A 20,978-nucleotide genomic window follows, 5' to 3' on the forward strand; every position below is an offset into this window, starting at 1 on the left:
CCTGAGCCCCTCTGCAGCGAGGGCGGGGCCGGCCCAGCAGCCCCGGCTGCAGGAAGGATGGCGGTGGCCTCCAGGCACAGGGGCTCAAGGGCTGGCCTCACGGGAGCCTGCCCAGCCAAGGTTCAGAGCTGGGGGCACAGCAAGAGGATGCCTGAGCCAGGGCTGGGGGACCCCAGGAATCATGTCCCAGCTGCAGACACACCCGTCTCTGCTGTCTTCAGCCGCTGGCCATCCCAAAGCCAGTGACCACTGTTTACCTGGGCGAGGGGAATTGCAGGCCTGGCCCCGCCCTCCCACGTGAGCCCGGTGGGGCCGCAGCCAGCTCCAGGACTACAAAAGGCTCCTGCTGGCTCAGAGCGTCCTCAGAGGCTGCCCTGGGACTTTCTCCCACACACCATGGGCGTTGGCCGGAGGAGGCTGGCCCCGCTCTGGGCCCTGGCTCTCACTCTGGCCTGTGCCCAGCACACAGGTAAGGTGCCTGCTGACATCCCCAGGCCGGCCGTGACCGGAGCCTGGAGCCCCTGCCGCCCTCAATTCCTAGGGTGGCCCTGGCATCAGGAGGGCAGCAAGCAGCTCAGAGGCCTTGCCCGGGGCTCTGAGAAGCTGAGGGTGTCTGTGGGCCACTTTTCCTGCTCAGTCCCCGCTCCAGGAGATTGTGGGGTCGGGGAGGTGCTTTTGGGGCTGCAGGGTCCAGGTGGGGGACGGGGAGGGGTCAGCCGGGCATCTGTGAGCTCCCGGCTGCAGGGTGCCATCCTCAGAGGCCTCTCCCACCGGGGCCGGCGTCTCCCCGCCTGCTTCCCAGGGCACAGCTGGGCCCTGCAGCACTCGGCAGCCTGGGGACCACACCGTGCGGCTGAGGTGCCCCTGCCCCAGGCAGCTTGTGCGCCCTGGTGCCCAGCCTCCTGTGGCCGCCCGCCTGCCCGGGAACCAGGAGCCCGCCTGCGCTGCTCAGGCCGAGGCTGCCCCACTGGGGGCTCCCTGGGCGCACCTCAGAGACAAGGCCAGGTTCTCGGGGCGGCCTCTGGGCCTACTCCGCCAGTCCCCGGGTGCTGCCTGCCCGGCCTCCATGGAGCTGAGCTGAGTTGTGTGATGGCGCTGAGCACCTCGTTTTGGGTGCAGCTCTGTCTGCGCTCTTGGTCCCAGATCCCCAGCTGGCTCTGAGTCCCTCAGGACCCCAGCTGTCTTTGGAGGGGCTGAGCCAGCACGGCCTCGGGGTCTGCCCCTCGGATGGGCTGCTCCTGAGGGTGCTCCCGCCTGTTCCCCTGTGTCCTGAGCAGGGAACCAGGGCCTGGCGCCTGGGGGACGCTTGGTGGGCATGAATGCACCGTGCTCCAAGGAAGGGCCCCTGGAGAAGCCGGCTCAGGGCGGGGGGGTGGGGCTCATGGAGGGCATGGTTGAAGGTGCTGCGGCCCAGCGGAGGGCCTGGGGTGACTCAGAAGAGGCCCTCCCATGCCCCCTGTCCGTGTGGAGAACCCCACCCTCCAGGCTCCCCCCACCCCCTTCTGTTGGTGCGTCCTTCGGGGCCAGCTCCAGCCCAGCACCCTCTCCTCTTCCCACAGGCCTGGCCCAGAGCAGCACTGCAGAGCTCAGCTTCAAGCACCCAGACCTCCCTCCCGCCCCTCAGGGGCCTGGTGGTGAGTGGACCCCCCACCTGTCCGAGCCCACGCCCCGCCCCGGAGGGGCCGCTCAGGTCTCATGGCGAGGCCACTGGCCACAGAGCAAGGGCAGGCTCAGGGACAGGCCCGGCCATCTGGGTCTGCTTGTCCCGGGACGGGGCTCCCGGGGAAGGCGCACCTGGGCCTGAGCTCAGCATGGAAGCATGGTTCGCAGCCATGGGTGTTGATTCAGGCATTTTTGAGATTCCGGGAGCCGGGAACTCCCAGGTGCAAACAATATCAAGGCCATGTGGGCATGACAGTTGACCTCTGCTGAGTCTCCGCTGGCCCTGGCGCTCACGCAGCAGAGAGGTCGCACACACTGCAGAGTCCAGAGCAGCGGGGGCCGGGGAGGGGCCCTGCCGTGGCGGAAGCCCTCCTGGGGTCGAGCTGGGGGTGGGCGGTGAGGGTGAGGGCTCTGCGTCAGCTGCCTGTTCCCTCAGGCACCGCCCTCCGTGGAGTGACCATCCACCCGCCTCTGAGGACCACCCCCGTGGTGCGAGGTGAGACCGCGGGGCTGGGTCGGGGCCGGGCGGCCGTGTCCGCGGAGATCTGGGTCTCCAGAGCAGGAGGTGGTGGGAGGGTGCGTGGCTCCCCGCGGGGATGAGGCCCGGCTTTCGGGAGGTCCGGGCCGCGTCGCCGGTGTCCCTCGGAAATGGCCCGCTCTGCTTGACCGCAGCCCTGAACGCAGCCCACGGCGGGCGGGTGTGCAGCACGTGGGGCGACTTCCACTACAAGACCTTCGACGGCGACGTCTTCCGCTTCCCCGGGCTGTGCAACTACGTCTTCTCCGCGCACTGTGGCTCCGCCTACGAGGACTTCAGCCTGCAGCTCCGCCGCGGCCCCGGGCCCAACAGCACCGCGCCCAGCCTGGTCACCATGAAGCTGGACGGGCTGGTCGTCAGGCTGGCCAAGGGCTCCGTCCTGGTCAACGGCCGCCCGTGAGTCTGGGCCCGGATGGCACACGTGCTCCTGGGACCACGGCAGGGTGGCCCCAGGCCCCTAGGCCCCCGCACTCAGCCCCCATCTCTCCTGGGGACTCAGGCCCCTGCGCTCGGCCCCCATCTCTCCTGGGGACTCAGGCCCCCACACTCGGCCCCCAACTCTCCTGGGGACTCAGGCCCCCGCACTCAGCCCCCGTCTCTCCTGGGGACTCAGGCCCCTGCGCTCGGCCCCCATCTCTCCTGGGGACTCAGGCCCCCGCACTCGGCCCCCGTCTCTCCTGGGCCAGCCCCCGTCTCTCCTGGGGACTCAGGCCCCTGCGCTCGGCCCCCGTCTCTCCTGGGCCGGCCCCCGTCTCTCCTGGGGACTCAGGCCCCTGCGCTCGGCCCCCGTCTCTCCTGGGCCAGCCCCCGTCTCTCCTGGGGCTCAGGCCCCCGCGCTGCCCTGGACATGGCCCCTGCCTCGTGCTGCTGATGCTTGAGCTCCGCACGCTTGGGTCTTGGTGACCTTGTCGGGACGTGACCTGAGGGGCCTCCCCGCCTGTCCTGACCTCTGCTGCCCAGGCCCTCGGGCCCCATGTGCCCCAGCCAGGCCCTCTCTCTGCAGAATTCAGCTGCCCTTCAGCCAGTCCGGGGTCCTCATTGAGCAGAGCAACGGCAACCTGAGGGTGGTGGCCAAGCTGGGCCTGGTCTTCATGTGGAACCAGGACGACAGCCTCCTGGTGAGGCCGGGGGCGGGGCCGGGGCCGGGGCGGAGCCAGGGGTGGGGCCAGGGTCCTGGCACATACCTCCGGCCGACAGCCCCCCAGGGAGGGAAGAAGGTGCTCTGGGTGAAGGAGGGTGGGAAGACAGACCACACCCCGATGGAGATGCCATGTGTGGGGGAGGTGTCTCCTCCAGGACACACTCCTGCTCGGGGTCCTGGCTTGGAGGAATGAGTGTCGGGGGTCCTCTGTGAGGAGCTGCAGCCCCGACCTCCTCGGGAGCCTGGTCCATCCTTCTGGTACTGGGGCGGCCCTGGTGCGGCTGGAGGCTGACGGGTCCTCTCCCGGCAGCTCGAGCTGGACGCCAAGTACACCAACCAGACATGCGGGCTGTGCGGAGACTTCAATGGTGTCCCCGTCTACAACGAGTTCTTCTCGCACAGTGAGTCCTCCCAGGCGCCTCCCCGTCCCCCCACCCCGCCCGCTCCCGGGTCCTCAGTGCTCCGTGAAGGCTGCCCCAGAATCCCAAGTCAGAGATCTCAGTCTGAACACGTGTGCACTGCCCACACATGCACGCAGACCCGAGCACTCGCACACTCCACACACGTGTGCAGACTCCCGCACCCCCTGCAAACCCCGCCCCCCCCACCCGCAGAGCAGGCAGCCTCCGCCGCATCCTGTTCTCGGCGCCGGCCCGCCCCCTCCGCTGAAACTGCAGACCTGCCTCTGCCCAGACCCTGTCTCTGTGTCTCAGTCCTGAGCCTTTGCCAGCGAGCAGTGCCTTTCCTGTGACCCACGCCTGCTGCAGCCCCGAGCTTGGGGTCCCCTCTGCCCGGCCCGTGGAGCCCCAAGCAAAGCCCATCTGTGAGGGCTGCTTACTGGAGGCCAGCCTGGGGGCCTGGGGGCAGCCGGCATGGGCTTGGGCTCACTCTCCAGCCCCCTGGGCTACGAGGTGGCCCCAGGCCCATGAAGCGTCAGGTAAAGGGCCGATCCCATGGCCCTGCAGCCTAGAATGCCCGGGGATCCCTCACTTCATCTCCAGATGCCCTTGTCCTGCAGAGCTGCCACTTAACTGGGCAGTGTGGGCAAGGGAGACAGGCATAGCCGGAACGGAACACCCTGAATGAGGGATGCGGGCGGTCCTTGTCCTTCCGGCAGATGTCAAGCTGACCCCCACCGAGTTTGGGAACCTGCAGAAGATGGACGGCCCCACGGAGCAGTGTCAGGACCCTGTCCCCGAGGATGCTGGGACCTGCTCGAACAACTCTGTAAGGCTCAGAGTGGACAGGGTGGGGGTCTTGCTCCCACATCCCCGGGGCTGAGCCAGGGACGCCGGACTAAACGAGGGGTCCGGGCTCTGCCCCAGGGCATCTGCGAGGAGATGTTGAGCAGCGAGCCGTTCTTGGGCTGTGCCCTCCTGGTGAATGCCAGCAGCTACCTGGAGGCCTGCCAGCATGACCTCTGCCACTGCAGCCAAGCCAACCTCAGCAGCTGCCTCTGCCACACCCTCGCCGAGTACTCCCGCCAGTGTGCCCACGCCGGGGGGCTGCCCCTGGACTGGCGGGGCCCCCAGCTCTGCCGTGAGTGCCCGTGTGGCCCGGGCCCTGCCCTGCTGTCCCCCGAGGCCGGGGGCAGGGCAGGGTGTGACGTGGCCTGTCCTCCCCCGCAGCCCAGACGTGCCCCCTGAACATGTGGTACCACGAGTGCGGCTCGCCCTGCGTGGACACCTGCTCCAACCCCGAGCACTCCCAGCTGTGTGAGGACCACTGCATGGCCGGCTGCTTCTGCCCCGAGGGTGAGAAGGAGCCCCTCCCCGGCCCCCCGAATCACACAGATGCATCACGGGTGTCGGACGGAGCCCCTGAGGCGTCCCTTGGCCCCTGGGTCTGAGGAGCCCTCTAGGGCAGGTCCGTGGTGGGCGGGGGGCCATGCCCCTCCCCACGCCCTCTCAGCGGACAGTCTGGCACCTGCCACACGGCCTGCCTGCCTCTGCAGGGATGGTTCTGGATGACATCGGCCACACGGGCTGCATTCCCGTGTCTGGGTGCTCCTGCATGTACAATGGGGCCACCTACGCTCCAGGGACTGGCTACTCCACAGACTGCACCAACTGGTAGGACCCGGGCCCCGTCCTCTGCTCCCTGGACCCGCCCTGGGGGCTGTGGCCAGGTGCTGCGGGTCCGCTCCCACCTGGGGCCCGGGGCAGAGGCCAGTGGCTGTCCGGGCAGGCGCCAAGGGGCTCCAGTCAATATGGGGAGGCAGGCAGGCCTGGGCGAGCCCGCGGTCGGCCTGCCGTCTGGGTGGGGGCCATGCCTGGGGCCCAGCACGCATGCGGTGCCCCCCTGCTCTCAGCACCTGCTCCGGAGGCCAGTGGACCTGCCGGGAGGCGCCGTGTCCGGGGACCTGCTCGGTGCTGGGCGGCGCCCACATCTCCACGTTTGACGAAAAGCAGTACACGGTGCACGGGGACTGCAGCTATGTGCTGGCCAAGGTGCGCCAGGCCCTCCCCGCACGGGCGGCTGTGGAGAACCGTGGGGCTCCTGAGGCCTCCAGGAGGCCACCCCGGCTTTGGGCGGGCGGAGCGGGGAGGCCGAGGCGGGCCGGGGGCCGATGAGCTCTGCCCGGGGGCCTGTGTTTCCAGCCTTGTGACAGTGGCGCCTTCACCGTGCTGGCCGAGCTGCGCAGGTGCGGGCTGACCGACAGCGAGAGCTGCCTGAAGAGCCTGACGCTGAGCCTGGGCGGGGGGCACACGGTGAGTGCGGGCCTGGGCGGGGTGTCCTTCCTGGCAAATGACCTCTGCCCGAGCCATGACCCTACAGAAGCAGCAGCCTGCGGACACCCCCACTGCGTCCCACCTGCACCGCTTGTGGGTCTTCTGAGCGATGGTCCTCAGAGAGCCAGCTCAGAGGCGGGCTCTGGAGGCCTTCACCTGTCCAGAGCGGCCCAGGAACCTTCTCTGCTGAAATAAACTTTTAAAAAACATAGTACATTAAAAAAAAGTTTGGCTTCCCCAGGCCCTGGCTGCGGCCTGTGGAATCTTCTCGTGCCACGCGGGCGCCCCGCTGCGGCACATGTGCGGGCTCGGCAGCGCCGGCTCAGAATCTGCGACTCGCAGGCTTAGTTGCCCTGTGGCATGTGGGGCCTTAGTTTCCTGACCAGGGAGCAAACCCATGGCACCTTCTTTGCAAGGCAGATTCCTAACCACTGGACCTCCAGGGCAGTCCTTGAAGTTGACTTTTTAACTTTAGTAAATCTCTTTGCTTTTCATGTCAGTTCAGTTCAGTCGCTCAGTCATGTCCGACTCTTTGCGACCCTATGGACTGCAGCACTCCAGGCCTCCCTGTCCATCACCAACTCCCGGAGTTTACTCAAACTCATGTCCATTGAGTCAGTGATGCCATCAAGCCATCTCATCCTCTGTCGTCCCCTTCTCCTGCCTTCAGTCTTTCCCAGCATCAGGGTCTTTTCCAATGAGTCAGCTCTTTGCATCAGGTGGCCAAAGTATTGGAGTTTCAGCTTCAGCATCAGTCCTTCCAATGAACACCCAGGACTGATCTCCTCTAGGATGGACTGGTTGGATCTCCTCGCTGTCCAAGGGACTCTCATGAGTCTTCTCCAACACCACAGTTCAAAAGCATCAATGCTTCAGTGCTCAGCTTTCTTTATGGTCAAAATTTCACATCTATACATGACTACTGGAAAAAACATAGCTTTGACTAGACGGACCTTTGTTGGCAAAGTAATGTCTCTGTTTTTTAATATGCTGCCTAGCTTGGTCATAGCTTTTCTTCTAAGGAGCAAGCATCTTTTAATTTCATGGCTGCAGTCACCATCTGCAGTGATTTTGGAGCCCAAGAAAATAAAGTCTCTCACTGTTTCCATTATTTCCCTATCTATTTGCCATGAAGTGATGGGACCGGATGCCATGGTATTAGTTTTTTGAATGTTGAGTTTTAAGCCAACTTTTTCACTCTCCTCTTTCACTTTCATCAAGAGGCTCTTTAGTTCCTTTTCACTTTCTGCCATAAGGGTGGTGTCATCTGCGTATCTGAGGCTGTTGATATTTCTCTTGCAATCTTGATTCCAGCTTGTGCTTCATCCAGTGTGGCATTTCACATGATGCGTATAAGTTAAATAAGCAGGGTGACAATGTACAGCCTTGACAAACTCCTTACCCAATTTGGAACCAGTCCATTATTCCATGTCTGGTTCTAACTGTTGCTTTTTGACCTGCATACAGATTTCTCAGGAGGCAGGTAAGGTAGTCTGGTATTCCCATCTCTTTAAGAATTTTCCACAGTTTGTTGTGATCCACACAGTCACAGGCTTTGGCATAGTCAATGAAGCAGAAGTAGATGTTTTTCTGGAATCCTCTTGCTTTGTCTATGATCCAATGGATGTTGGCAATTTGATCTCTGGTTCCTCTGCCTTTTCTAAATCCGGCTTGTACATCTGGAAGTTCTCGGTTCATATACTATTGAAGCCTTGCTTGGAGAATTTTGAGCATTACTTTGCTAGTGTGTGAGATGAGTGCAATTGTGTGGTAGTTTGAATATTCTTGGGCATTGCCTTTCTTTGGGACTGGAATGAAAACTGACCTTTTCCAGTCCTGTGGCCACTGCTGAGTTTTCCAAATTTGCTGGCATATTAAGTGCAGCACTTTCATAGCCTCATATTTTAGGATTTGCAATAGCTCAGCTGAAATTCCATCACTTCCACTAGCTTTGCTTGTAGTGATGCTTCCTAAGGCCCACTTGACTTTGAACTCCAGGATGTCTGGCTCTAGGTTAATGATCACACCATTGTGGTTATCTGGGTCATTAAGATCTTTTTTGTGTAGTTCTGTATTCTTGCCACCTCTTTTTAATCTCTTTTGCTTCTGTTGGGTCTGTACCATTTCTCTCCTTTATTGTGCCCATCTTTGCATGAAATGTTCCCTTGGTATCTTTAATTTTCTTGCAGAGATCTCTAGTCTTTCCCATTCTATTGCTATCCTCTGTTTCTTTTCATTGATCATTGAAGAAGGCTTTCTTATCTCTCCTTGCTATTCTTTGGAACTCTGCATTCAGATGGGTATATCTTTCCTTTTCTCCTTTGCCTTTCATGTCTCTTCTTTTCTCAGCTATTTGTAAGACCTCCTCAGACAACGATCTTGCCTTTTTGCATTTCTTTTTCTTAGTGATGGTCTTGATCCCTGCCTCCTGTACAATGCTATGAACCTCCATCCATAGTTTGTCAGGCACTCTATTAGATCTAACCCCTTGAATGTATCTGTCACTTCCACTGTATAATCTTAAGGGATTTGATTTAGGTCATACCTGAATGGTCCAGCGGTTTTCCCTACTTTCTTCAATTTAAGTCTGAATTTGGCAGTAAGGAGTTCATGATCTGAGCCACAGTCAGCTCCTGGTCTTGTTTTTGCTGACTGTATACAGCGTCTCCATCTTTGGCTGCAAAGAATATAATCAAACTGATTTTGGTATTGACCATCTGGTGATGTCCATGTGTAGAGTCTTCTCTTGTGTTGTTGGAAGAGGGCGTTTGCTATGACCAGTGCGCTCTCTTGATAAAAGTCTGTTAGCCTTTGCCCTGATTCGTTTTGTGCTCCAAGGCCAAACAGAGGCCCTGGGGTCTCTGGGGTCCCTGGGTCCTGGTGCACACAAGATTTAGTTTGAGTCCCCTGAGCATCTCTGGCAGGTAAGGAGTTTGATTCCTGAGGGGATTTTGCCTCCTTCTGTCCTGCTGGGGCCTCTCGTTTGCCCTGGATGTGGGGTGTCTTTTTTTGGTGGGATCCAACATTCTCCTGTCGATGGCTGTTCAGCGGTTAGTTGCAGTTTTGGAGTTCTCACAGGAGAAGATGAACGCACATCCTTCTACTCCACTGTCTTGAACAGCTTTTCATGTCACCAAAAAAATAAGTCCTGTCCTTGTGGAAACATTAGCAAAGCAGGCTGAGCCTGAGTTGGGCAGGTCATCAGCCTTTCTCTGCCCTGTGGGGACTGTCACGACCCCTGCTGTGTGCTTCTCCAGGTCTTCATGATCAAGGCTAGCGGGGAGGTGTTTATGAACCAGGTCTACATCCAGCTGCCCGTCTCAGCAGGTGAGGGTGCCCACCCCTCCCCCACTTCTGACAGTCCTGCCCCTCACGCCCACTGAGATGTGGTCCCCTGTGTCCACAGCCAACGTCACGCTCTTCAGACCTTCCACCTTCTTCATCATCGCTCAGACCCAGCTGGGCCTGCAGCTGGACATCCAGCTGGTGCCCATCATGCAGGTGTTCGTGCGGCTGGAGCCGCAGATCCGAGGGCAGACCTGCGGTAAGAGGGTCACCACCTGGCACCCAAGTCCACCCCCCGCAGCTGGGCACGCAGGGGCCTCACACAGCCCTCCACCCCAGGCCTGTGTGGGAACTTCAACCAGAACCAGGCCGACGACTTCCGGACCATCAGCGGCGTGGTGGAGGGCTCAGCCGCTGCTTTCGCCAACACCTGGAAGACCCAGGCCGCCTGCCCCAACATCAAGAACAGCTTTGAGGACCCCTGCTCCCTCAGCGTGGAGAACGGTATGTGTCCAGCAGCCCCGGGGCCTGCCTGGTGCCGGGCAGCCTCAGACCGCTCACACCTGGCGCTGCTCCACACGGAGGGACTCGGGGTGGAAGGAAGCTGCTCACCTCGAGGGGTCTCCCGCTTGACGTGACTGCCCAGCCCCACTGACCAGCCGTCCTCCATCCACAGAGAAATTCGCTCAGCACTGGTGCTCCCGGCTGACAGACCCCCAGGGCCCATTCGCCCAGTGCCACTCCACCGTGGACCCCAGCGCCTACTACTCGGTAACGCCACCTCCTGGCTCTGCCCCTGGGCCTGGGCCACTCTCAGGGTCCCAAGGGCCAGGGCAACAGTGTCTGGGCCAGGCTGGTCTCCCTGGTTCTGTCCCCGCCTCCACTCACTCACTCACTCATTCACTCACTCACTCATTCATTCAGTCACTCACTCACTCATTCACTCATTCATTCACTCACTTATTCATTCATTCACTCACTTGTTCACTCATTCATTCATTCATTCATTTAGTCACTCATTCACTCACTCATTCTGTCACTCACAAACTCACTCATTCATTCACTCACTCATTCATTCAGTCACTCACTTACTCATTCATTCACTCACTCACTCGTTCACTCATTCATTCACTCACTCATTCATTCAGTCACTCACTCATTCACTCATTCATTCACTCACTTATTCATTCATTCACTCACTCGTTCACTCATTCATTCACTCATTCACTCACTTATTCATTCATTCACTCACTTATTCACTCATTCATTCATTTAGTCACTCACTCACTCATTCAGTCATTAATTACTCAGTTGCTCATTCGCTCACCCACCCATTGTGAGATTCCGAGTCCATCATGTCCTCCTGCCCTACACCCAGGCACTGGGGCAGGGACTGCTACATGCAGTGAGTGAGTAGCCCGCTGGCCCTGGGGTCAGTGAGAAACTGGTGTCTGGGGCTGACCACACGGGGCTGGACCGCTGGGTCACAGAGATGAGGGACAGTGATCCTTCTGGCAGCCCCCCATCAGCCCAAGGACGTGACTGCAAGATGGTCTGTACGCGTTCTTCTGAGGGAGGGGGAGCCCCCGTGAGCCTGGGGAGGGGTCCTGGGGAGGCAGGGGCTCCGGCCGCGGTGTGAGGAGGGACCGCCGTGACCATGTGACTGGGGTTCCTGACGTCCCGGTGCATGCCCCCCAGAACTGCATGTTCGACACCTGTAACTGTGAGAAGAGTGAGGACTGCATGTGCGCGGCCCTGTCCTCCTACGTCCGGGCCTGTGCCGCCCGGGGAGTGCTGCTCAGCGGCTGGCGGGACGGCGTGTGCAGTGAGTGTCCCCTAGCTGGGTGCGGGGCTTGAGCAGCACCGAGCCCACGGCCCAGGGACCCTGTTGGGGGGCTGTGGGGGCCGGGGGAGCCTGCCAGCTCTGGCCTGAGTGCCGCGCTACCTGCATCCACAGCAAAGGCCATGGCGACCTGCCCCAAGTCGCTCACCTACCGCTACAACATCAGCACGTGCCCACCCACCTGCCGGGCCCGGAGTGACGAGGACGTAACCTGTGGCGGCGGCTTCGTCCCCGTGGACGGCTGCACCTGCCCCGACGGCACCTTCCTGGACAACACGGGCGCGTGCGTGCCGGCCGCCAGCTGCCCCTGCTACTTCCAGGGCTCCGTGGTCCCCAATGGGGAGTCACGGCATGAGCAGGGCATTGTCTGGTAAGAGCCGGAGCGGAGTGGGCGGGCGGGGGGAGGCTGGGGGCTCTCTGACTGCGCTCTCCCGGCAGCTCCTGCACCCAGGGTGCACTCACCTGCATCGGAGGCCACACCCCAGATCAAGGTGAGCTGGGGCGGGTGGGGGGCCCTCGGTTATCTCTGCACCAAGCTTCGTAAGTACCTGTGGGATGACATGCTCGGCTCGCAAGGCAGCGAGCTTGGCGGTGGCGTTGGGCTCCCCTGAGCGCCCCCTCCCTCCCCAGTCTGCGTCCCGCCCATGGTCTACTTTGACTGTCGCAACGCCACGCCTGGGGCCAGCGGGGCCGGCTGTCAGAAGAGCTGCCAGACCCTGGACATGGACTGTGTAAGCGCCCCCGCAGCCCCTGGGGCCCCTCTGCAGGCCCGGGTCACCCGCTAAGCGGGCTCTGTCCCCCGCCACAGTACAGCCCCAAGTGTGAGCCCGGCTGTGTGTGTCCTGACGGGCTGGTGGCCAGCGGCGACGGCGGCTGCGTCCCCGTGTCCGATTGCCCCTGCGTGCACAACGAGGCCAGCTACCAGCCAGGCCAGACCATCCGCATTGGCTGCAACACCTGGTACCGGGGAGGGGGTGCTCCGGCAGCGGGAGGGGTTGCGGCCCAGCCAGCCGCGGGGGCGGGCAGCTAGGGCCTCGAGCAGGGTGGTGTGGGCTGATGGCACCCTCCCCCAGCACCTGTCGCAGCCGGATGTGGCGGTGCACCGACCAGCCCTGCCTGGCCACCTGCGCGGTGTATGGGGACGGCCACTACCTCACCTTCGACGGGCGGGACTACAGCTTCAGTGGGGACTGCGAGTACACCCTGCTCCAGGTACATGGCCTCCGAGCTCCCCCGCCCGCCCTGAGGCCCACTCACGGCCCCGGTGCACGCTCACCCCAGCGGGCTGCTCCTCTGACCACAGGACCACTGTGGCGGGAACGGCAGCGCCCAGGACAGCTTCCGCGTCGTCACCGAGAACGTGCCCTGCGGCACCACAGGGACCACCTGCTCCAAGGCCATCAAGATCTTCCTGGGGGTGAGCAGGGGAGGGGGTCGGGGCAGGGAACCCCCTGGGAGGCCACGCTCCCATGACTCGGCCAGGACAGGGGTGGCCGAGTCACAGACCCACCCAGGCGGTGGCCAGGGTCCTCAACCAGACCCTCACTGTCCCTGCAGAGCTATGAGCTGAAGCTGAGCGACAGGAAACTGGAGGTGATCGAGACGGGCCCGCGGCCACCCTACTCCATCCGCCAGATGGGCATCTACCTAGTGGTAGACACGGAAGTTGGCCTTGTGCTGCTGTGGGACAAGGGTACCAGCATCTTCCTCAGACTCAGCCCCGAGTTCAAGGTGAGGCCTCGCCCCAGACCCGGGGCAACTGGTGATGGAGGTGCAGGCAGGGGAGAGACAGAGACCCCGAAACAGAGACAGAAAGACACAAGCAGAGGGACACAGGGAGAGACAGAGAGACAAGAAACAGGAGAAAGAGACAAGGCGAGGCGGAGGGACGGAGAGGAGCTGGCAGCAGGCAGCAGGAGACCCTCGGCCACGTCTGGGTCCTGCAGCTGCTGGAAAAAGACCACGGACAGGGGGCCCTCCTCCCCAAGGCTGCATGCTGAGTCGGTCAAGGCGCCCCAGGGTTATGGGCCTCCTGAGGACCGAGGCCTCCTTGCCTCCTCCAGGCTCCATGGCCCCAGGTGGGCCTTCACCCCAACCTCTGCCCCCCCACTTCTCTGCACAGTCTTCATTCCATGGACCCTCGTTCCATAAGGCCTGCAGCCAGCAGATCAGCCATCTCAGGCCAGGGAGCCCTCATGGCAACTTGGTCACGCCCGCAAAGACCTCACTCCCACTCTGGGCTGTGTTGGGGTCTGGGATGAGGACCCGAGCCTGTCTTTGGGGGCACCCCATGGCTGCTACGCTGCGTCGCCTGTACCCTCTGCTCCAGGAGACGCCAGTGCCCAGTGGGCTGCACCCAGGGCCGCCCTCACACTCACTGGGGCTCCTCCAGGGGGCATCCTGAGGGAGGTGCGGGCCCGGGGCAGTGAGTGGGGTCCCAGGGCCCCTCTTGCACTCGCCCGAAGCTGCTGCCACCTCCTCGTCCGTCTGTCTGCAGGGGAGGGTCTGTGGGCTGTGCGGGAACTTTGATGACAACGCCCTCAACGACTTCACCACACGGAGCCAGTCCGTGGTGGGCGACGTGCTGGAGTTTGGCAACAGCTGGAAATTCTCCCCATCGTGTCCGGACGCTCTGGCCCCCGGGGACCCCTGCACCGCCAACCCGTACCGCAAGTCCTGGGCCCAGAAACAGTGCAGCATCATCAATAGCGCCACCTTCAGCGCCTGCCATGCCCACGTACGCGGGGCGCCTCGGGCACCTGGGGAGGGGGGGATGGAAGTGGGTCCGGGCTCCCCACCGCACTCCAGGGCCAGCGGTGGCCGCGCGGGACCCTGTGCACCAGGGGAAACCGGCCCAGGCAGATGCCGAGCCGCGCGGGTGCCCGGGCGCCTCCTGGCGTCTGAAGCCTCTCTCCCGCAGGTGGAGCCGTCCAAGTACTACAAGGCCTGCGTGAGCGACGCCTGTGCCTGCAACTCAGGGGGCGACTGCGAGTGCTTCTGCACGGCCGTGGCCGCCTACGCCCAGGCCTGCCACGATGCGGGCGTGTGCGTGTCCTGGCGGACCCCGGACATCTGCCGTGAGTGCTCTGAGACCTGCCTCCCTGGGTGGCACGGGGGCGCAGGGGGTCACAAGAGCAGGGCTGAGAGTAGGAGGGGAGGCAGGGAATCAGCAGAGCTCCCTTCCTGCCCCAGGGCCCGGGCGCAGGGGGCGGGTGTCCCCAAGAAGCTGGCCACCTGCCTCCTCTTGCCTATGGGCCTCCTAGGCCCACACCCTCCGAGGCCACATTCGGGGGCGCAGAGGAGAGACATGTCTTCAGAGCAAGGATTGGGGTGTGGGGGTGGCCCCAGCTGCCCTTCCAGGAGCAGCCCTCTGCCTTGGGCCCCCCGGGCCGAACGCCTGGCCCTGAGCTGACCCTTCACCCACAGCCCTGTTCTGCGACTACTACAACCCCCAGGGCCAGTGCGAATGGCACTACCTCTCCTGCGGGGCACCCTGTCTGAAGACCTGCCGGAACCCCAGTGGCCAGTGCTGGCACGACACCCGCGGCTTGGAAGGTGGGCTGCCCTGCTGGTCCAGGGTGGGGGGGCATGCTGGGGACCCTGGGTTGGGGCTGGGGTCTGTCCTGGCAATCCTGGGACCGTTGACCCAGCTGGACCCCCCCAGGCCCATCGAGGTGCCTTTGTGGCCCTAGCCTCGAGTTCCCCGCTGCCTGAGGGGTGAGGTCCAGGGCTGGGGGCTGAGCTGAGGTGGGAGCGAGGTAGTGGAGGATTGGCCCGGCTGGGACTCACGTCTCTCTGGCCCGCAGGCTGCTACCCCAAGTGCCCACCAGAGGCCCCCATCTTCGACGAGGACCAGATGCAATGTGTGGCTTCATGCCCGACCCCATCCCCACCACCAACCTGCCATGCTGGAGGCCAGTCCTTCTGGCCAGGCTCCAAGGTGCCCTCGGACAGGAACTGCTACTCCTGGTGAGTCTGGCCGGAGCTGCGAGGACCTGGAGCATGTGGGGGATTCGCCCGGCCGCCTCCCAGCAGGGACTCCTTCCTTCAGGGCCAGAGGGGTGCCCCATTCTGGGTCTCGGTGGGGGTCCGTGGGGAGTCTCCTCTCTGCTGGACGAGGGTGGGAGGCCTGGAGGTGAAGGAAGCGGGCAGAAGGGAACCTGGGCCGTGACACCACCCGAGGAGCCCTCCCCAGGAAGAGGCCCTGGGGAGGAAGTGGCCTGGAAGGTCCTGGAACCACCTCCTCTGCTCATTGGCTGAAAGGCTCCCCGAGAGGGCGTGACCTCTGGGCTGAGGCCTGGCCGCAGGGACCCAGCGGGGTGGCTTCTGCCTGCCTGCCCCCCGGCACAGGCCAGGGGACACCTGGCACGCCGACTCCCCTTTCTCCTGTCACCAGTGTCTGCACTGAGGACGGCGTGCAGTGTGCCTATGCCGCGAACGGTGAGCAGTGGACAGCCCTCCTCGCACCCGGGGCCCGGGGCTCCTGTCCACGTCCCTGCCCCATAATGCTGGCACTCTGCTCCCAACAGCTTGCGTCTGCACCTATGGTGGGAAGCAGTTCCATCCTGGGGACGAAATCTACCGAACGACGGACGGCTTGGGGAGCTGCATCTTGGCCCGCTGTGGGGCCAACGGCACAATCGAGAGACTGGTCTACCCCTGCAGCCCCACCACGCCCACCCCCCAGACCATCTTCTCCTTCTCGACATCCCTACCGGGTAAGGCAGATGCGTGGGTACCGCGCAGGGCTGCTCCCCCACCCCCGCCTGGAGTCAGGAAGGAGCCGGGACCCAGCAGAGCCCGTGCCCCTGGGCCGGTCACCCTGCAGCCAGGAAGGGCCAGCCTCCTCAAGGCCCCCTGGCAGGGCTGATGCCCCTGCCGTGCTTTCGGAGCTGAGGCTCCCAGCGAGGGGCAGGCGCTGTAAGCGGAGGTGTCCCAGGACAGTCCCTGGGGAAGCCCAGCTCGAGCAGACCTGCTGCCCTCGAGGCCCCTCTGAGTCCTCACTCTTCCAGGGGCACCTCAGGGCCTTATTAGAGCTTCCCCAAAGGGTGACGAGCCTCTGGAACTCTGGGCTTAGGTTCCAGGGAGCAGGCTTCCTTACACAAGCTCGACTCACCTCTTGACTCAGGAGCGGTGACCTCCACACCTGCCAGGTGTGGGCGCCCTGCCTCCCAAGCCCCTGTCGGGGCAGACAGATGCGGTGAAATGCCCTGGCAGCTGATGCTGACAGAGGGGTGGGGCGGGGTGTCCTCAAGGGCCCAGGAACCCCTACACCTGTCCCAGGAACCACTATACCTGTCCCAGGCACCTCAACACCTGTCCCAGGCACCTCACCCTCTGGCCCAGGACCCTCTACACCCAGCACAGGTCACTCGACTCCTGGGAAAACAACCCTCTTGACTCCCAGCCTAGTGCCAGTTTCAACAACTATTTCAAGCACAACTTCTGTGTTGACCACAGCTCCAACGTCCTCAGAGCGGCCCTCAACTGAGCCCACCACGGTCACCACGGTCACTTGTTTACAAGTTTTATGCAACTGGACTGAGTGGATGGACGGCAGCTACCCTGGCCCAGGGAGAAACAGTGGAGATTTTGACACTATCCCGAATCTCAGAGCCGAAGGTTATAAATTCTGTGCAGAGCCCAAGAATGTGCAGTGCCGGGCAGAGCGCTTCCCTGGCACCCCACTGCAGGAGCTGGGCCAGGACGTGATCTGTAACAAATCCGTGGGCCTGATTTGCCGGAACGAGGACCAGCTGCCCCCCATCTGCTACAACTACAACGTCCGCTTCCTGTGCTGTGAGCTGGTGGACACTTGCAGGACACACACCATTTCACCTGCTACACCTGCCACCATACAGACAGCCCCAACTGAAGCCAGTACTACCTGGACCACGGGAACCCTCTCCACTTCCAACAAACTCAGCACTGCTAGCTCACCTTATGTGACCACAGCAAGACCGGTCACAACCAGCACACATGAGCAATCCTCTCCAGGGACCACACCATGCAAGCCAAAGTGCAGGTGGACCAAGTGGTTCGATGTGGACTTCCCCATGCCCGGGCCCCACGGGGGAGACAATGAAACCTTCGGCAACATCCTGAGGAATGGAGACCTCATCTGCCACCGACCCGAATCCATCAGCAAAGTGGAGTGCCGAGCCGAGAGCCACCACGGGGTCAGCATCCACGAGCTGGGCCAGGTGGTGCAGTGTCGCCAGGACGTGGGCCTGCTGTGTCGGAACCAGGACCAGAAGGGTGAGACCAGGACGTGCCTCAACTACCAGATCAGAGTGCTCTGCTGCGAGCCCCAGGAACACTGCCCTCCACCCACTGTCACAGGAGCCAGCACGACCAGAGTGAGTGTCAGTGTGCACACAGGGACCACCTTCCACGAGGCCACGTCCAGTGCAACCTCTGTGCACACAAGCACCACAACCTCGGCTCCTACAACCAGTGCAACCTCTGTGCACACAAGCACCACAACCTCGGCTTCTACAACCAGTGCAACCTCTGTGCAGACAAGCAGCACAACCTCGGCTCCTACAACCAGTGCAACCTCTGTGCAGACAAGCACCACAACCTCGGCTCCTACAACCAGTGCAACCTCTGTGCAGACAAGCACCACAACCTCGGCTCCTACAACCAGTGCAACCTCTGTTCAGCCAAAGAGCACAACCTCAGCTCCTACAACCAGTGCAACCTCTGTGCAGAGAAGCAGCACAACCTCAGCTCCTACAACCAGTGCAACCTCTGTGCACACAAGCACCACAACCTCGGCTCCTACAACCAGTGCAACCTCTGTGCAGACAAGCAGCACAACCTCGGTTCCTACAACCAGTGCAACCTCTGTGCAGACAAGCAGCACAACCTCGGCTCCTACAACCAGTGCAACCTCTGTGCACACAAGCACCACTACCTCGGCTCCTACAACAAGCTCAACCTCTGTGCACAAAGGCAGCACAACTTCGGCTCCTACAACCAGTGGAACCTCTGTTCCTACATCTGAGACTACCCCGTCCCCACTGGGGACCACACCATGCAAGCCAAAGTGCAGGTGGACCAAGTGGTTCGACGCGGACTTCCCCATGCCCGGGCCCCACGGGGGAGACAATGAAACCTTCGGCAACATCCTGAGGAATGGAGACCTCATCTGCCACCAACCTGAATCCATCAGCAAAGTGGAGTGCCGAGCCGAGAGCCACCACGGGGTCAGCATCCACGAGCTGGGCCAGGTGGTGCAGTGTCGCCAGGACGTGGGCCTGCTGTGTCGGAACCAGGACCAGAAGGGTGAGACCAAGACGTGCCTCAACTACCAGATCAGAGTGCTCTGCTGCGAGCCCCAGGAACACTGCCCTCCACCCACAGTCACAGGAGCCAGCACGACCAGTGTGAGTGTCAGTGTGCACACGGGGACCACCTTCCACGAGGCCACATCCAGTGCAACCTCTGTGCACACAAGCACCACAACCTCGGCTCCTACAACCAGTGTAACCTCTGTTCAGCCAAAGAGCACAACCTCGGCTCCTACAACCAGTGCAACCTCTGTGCAGACAAGCGGCACAACCTCGGCTCCTACAACCAGTGCAACCTCTGTGCACACAAGCAGCACAACCTCGGCTCCTACAACCAGTGCAACCTCTGTGCACACAAGCACCACAACCTCGGCTCCTACAACCAGTGCAACCTCTGTGCAGACAAGCACCACAACCTCGGCTCCTACAACCAGTGCAACCTCTGTGCACAAAGGCAGCACAACCTCGGCTCCTACAACGAGCTCAACCTCTCTTCAGCCAAAGAGCACAACCTCGGCTCCTACAACCAGTGCAACCTCTGTGCAGACAAGTGGCACAACCTCAGCTCCTACAACCAGTGCAACCTCTGTGCACACAAGCACCACAACCTCGGCTCCTACAACCAGTGCAACCTCTGTGCACAAAGGCAGCACAACCTCGGCTCCTACAACGAGCTCAACCTCTCTTCAGCCAAAGAGCACAACCTCGGCTCCTACAACCAGTGAAACCTCTGTTCCTACATCTGAGACTACCCCGTTCCCACTGGGGACCACACCATGCAAGCCAAAGTGCAGGTGGACCAAGTGGTTCGACGCGGACTTCCCCATGCCCGGGCCCCACGGGGGAGACAATGAAACCTTCGGCAACATCCTGAGGAATGGAGACCTCATCTGCCACCGACCCGAATCCATCAGCAAAGTGGAGTGCCGAGCCGAGAGCCACCACGGGGTCAGCATCCACGAGCTGGGCCAGGTGGTGCAGTGTCGCCAGGACGTGGGCCTGCTGTGTCGGAACCAGGACCAGAAGGGTGAGACCAGGACGTGCCTCAACTACCAGATCAGAGTGCTCTGCTGCGAGCCCCAGGAACACTGCCCTCCACCCACTGTCACAGGAGCCAGCACGACCAGTGTGAGTGTCAGTGTGCACACAGGGACCACCTTCCACGAGGCCACATCCAGTGCAACCTCTGTGCACACAAGTAGCACAACCTCAGCTCCTACAACCAGTGCAACCTCTGTGCACACAAGCACCACAACCTCGGCTCCTACAACCAGTGCAACCTCTGTGCAGACAAGCAGCACAACCTCGGCTCCTACAACCAGTGCAACCTCTGTGCAGACAAGCAGCACAACCTCGGCTCCTACAACCAGTGCAACCTCTGTGCACACAAGTAGCACAACCTCAGCTCGTACAACCAGTGCAACCTCTGTGCAGACAAGCAGCACAACCTCGGCTCCTACAACCAGTGCAACCTCTGTGCAGACAAGCACCACAACCTCGGCTCCTACAACCAGTGTAAGCTCTGTGCACAAAGGCAGCACAACTTCGGCTCCTACAACCAGTGCAACCTCTGTGCAGAGAAGCACCACAACCTTGGCTCCTACAACAAGCTCAACCTCTGTGCACAAAGGCAACACAACTTCGGCTCCTACAACCAGTGCAACCTCTGTTCCTACATCTGAGACTACCCCGTCCCCACTGGGGACCACACCATGCAAGCCAAAGTGCAGGTGGACCAAGTGGTTCGACGCGGACTTCCCCATGCCCGGGCCCCACGGGGGAGACAATGAAACCTTCGGCAACATCCTGAGGAATGGAGACCTCATCTGCCACCAACCTGAATCCATCAGCAAAGTGGAGTGCCGAGCCGAGAGCCACCACGGGGTCAGCATCCACGAGCTGGGCCAGGTGGTGCAGTGTCGCCAGGACGTGGGCCTGCTGTGTCGGAACCAGGACCAGAAGGGTGAGACCAGGACGTGCCTCAACTACCAGATCAGAGTGCTCTGCTGCGAGCCCCAGGAACACTGCCCTCCACCCACTGTCACAGGATCCAGCACGACCAGTGTGAGTGTCAATGTGCACACAGGGACCACCATCCACGAGGCCACATCCAGTGCAACCTCTGTGCATACAAGCACCACAACCTCGGCTCCTACAAGCAGTGTAACCTCTGTTCGGCCAAAGAGCACAACCTCGGCTCCTACAACCAGTGCAACCTCTGTGCAGAGAAGCGGCACAACCCCGGTTCCTACAACCAGTGCAACCTCTGTGCACACAAGCACCACAACCTCGGCTCCTACAACCAGTGCAACCTCTGTGCACACAAGCGGCACAACCTTGGCTCCTACAACAAGCTCAACCTCTGTGCACAAAGGCACCACAACCTCGGCTCCTACAACCAGTGGAACCTCTGTTCCTACATCTGAGACTACCCCGTCCCCACTGGGGACCACACCATGCAAGCCAAAGTGCAGGTGGACCA

At 61.8% G+C, this 20,978-nt stretch overlaps 1 protein-coding gene across 1 annotated transcript in view; it reads left to right on the plus strand.

The window, feature by feature from the left end:
* Positions 1-383: 383 nt before the first annotated feature.
* Positions 384-20,978, plus strand: part of MUC5AC (mucin 5AC, oligomeric mucus/gel-forming) — a 31,906-nt gene continuing 11,311 nt past the window's right edge. The window contains 34 exon segments of the mRNA XM_043922907.1: positions 384-469; positions 1,560-1,634; positions 2,099-2,158; positions 2,335-2,596; positions 3,204-3,318; positions 3,652-3,742; positions 4,459-4,568; positions 4,667-4,837; positions 5,095-5,157; positions 5,159-5,221; positions 5,223-5,413; positions 5,653-5,791; positions 5,942-6,052; positions 9,331-9,400; positions 9,480-9,617; positions 9,698-9,862; positions 10,035-10,129; positions 11,057-11,183; positions 11,316-11,571; positions 11,640-11,692; positions 11,832-11,932; positions 12,010-12,161; positions 12,275-12,413; positions 12,505-12,618; positions 12,759-12,932; positions 13,699-13,938; positions 14,122-14,278; positions 14,628-14,756; positions 15,008-15,170; positions 15,598-15,641; positions 15,731-15,919; positions 16,662-17,560; positions 17,731-18,112; positions 19,697-20,011. Coding sequence (XP_043778842.1) covers positions 397-469; positions 1,560-1,634; positions 2,099-2,158; positions 2,335-2,596; positions 3,204-3,318; positions 3,652-3,742; positions 4,459-4,568; positions 4,667-4,837; positions 5,095-5,157; positions 5,159-5,221; positions 5,223-5,413; positions 5,653-5,791; positions 5,942-6,052; positions 9,331-9,400; positions 9,480-9,617; positions 9,698-9,862; positions 10,035-10,129; positions 11,057-11,183; positions 11,316-11,571; positions 11,640-11,692; positions 11,832-11,932; positions 12,010-12,161; positions 12,275-12,413; positions 12,505-12,618; positions 12,759-12,932; positions 13,699-13,938; positions 14,122-14,278; positions 14,628-14,756; positions 15,008-15,170; positions 15,598-15,641; positions 15,731-15,919; positions 16,662-17,560; positions 17,731-18,112; positions 19,697-20,011 — 5,626 coding nt within the window. The 5' untranslated portion in view covers positions 384-396.

Source organism: Cervus elaphus, chromosome 2 (assembly GCF_910594005.1).
Source record: "Cervus elaphus chromosome 2, mCerEla1.1, whole genome shotgun sequence".
In the NCBI taxonomy this organism is placed as follows: domain Eukaryota; kingdom Metazoa; phylum Chordata; class Mammalia; order Artiodactyla; family Cervidae; genus Cervus; species Cervus elaphus.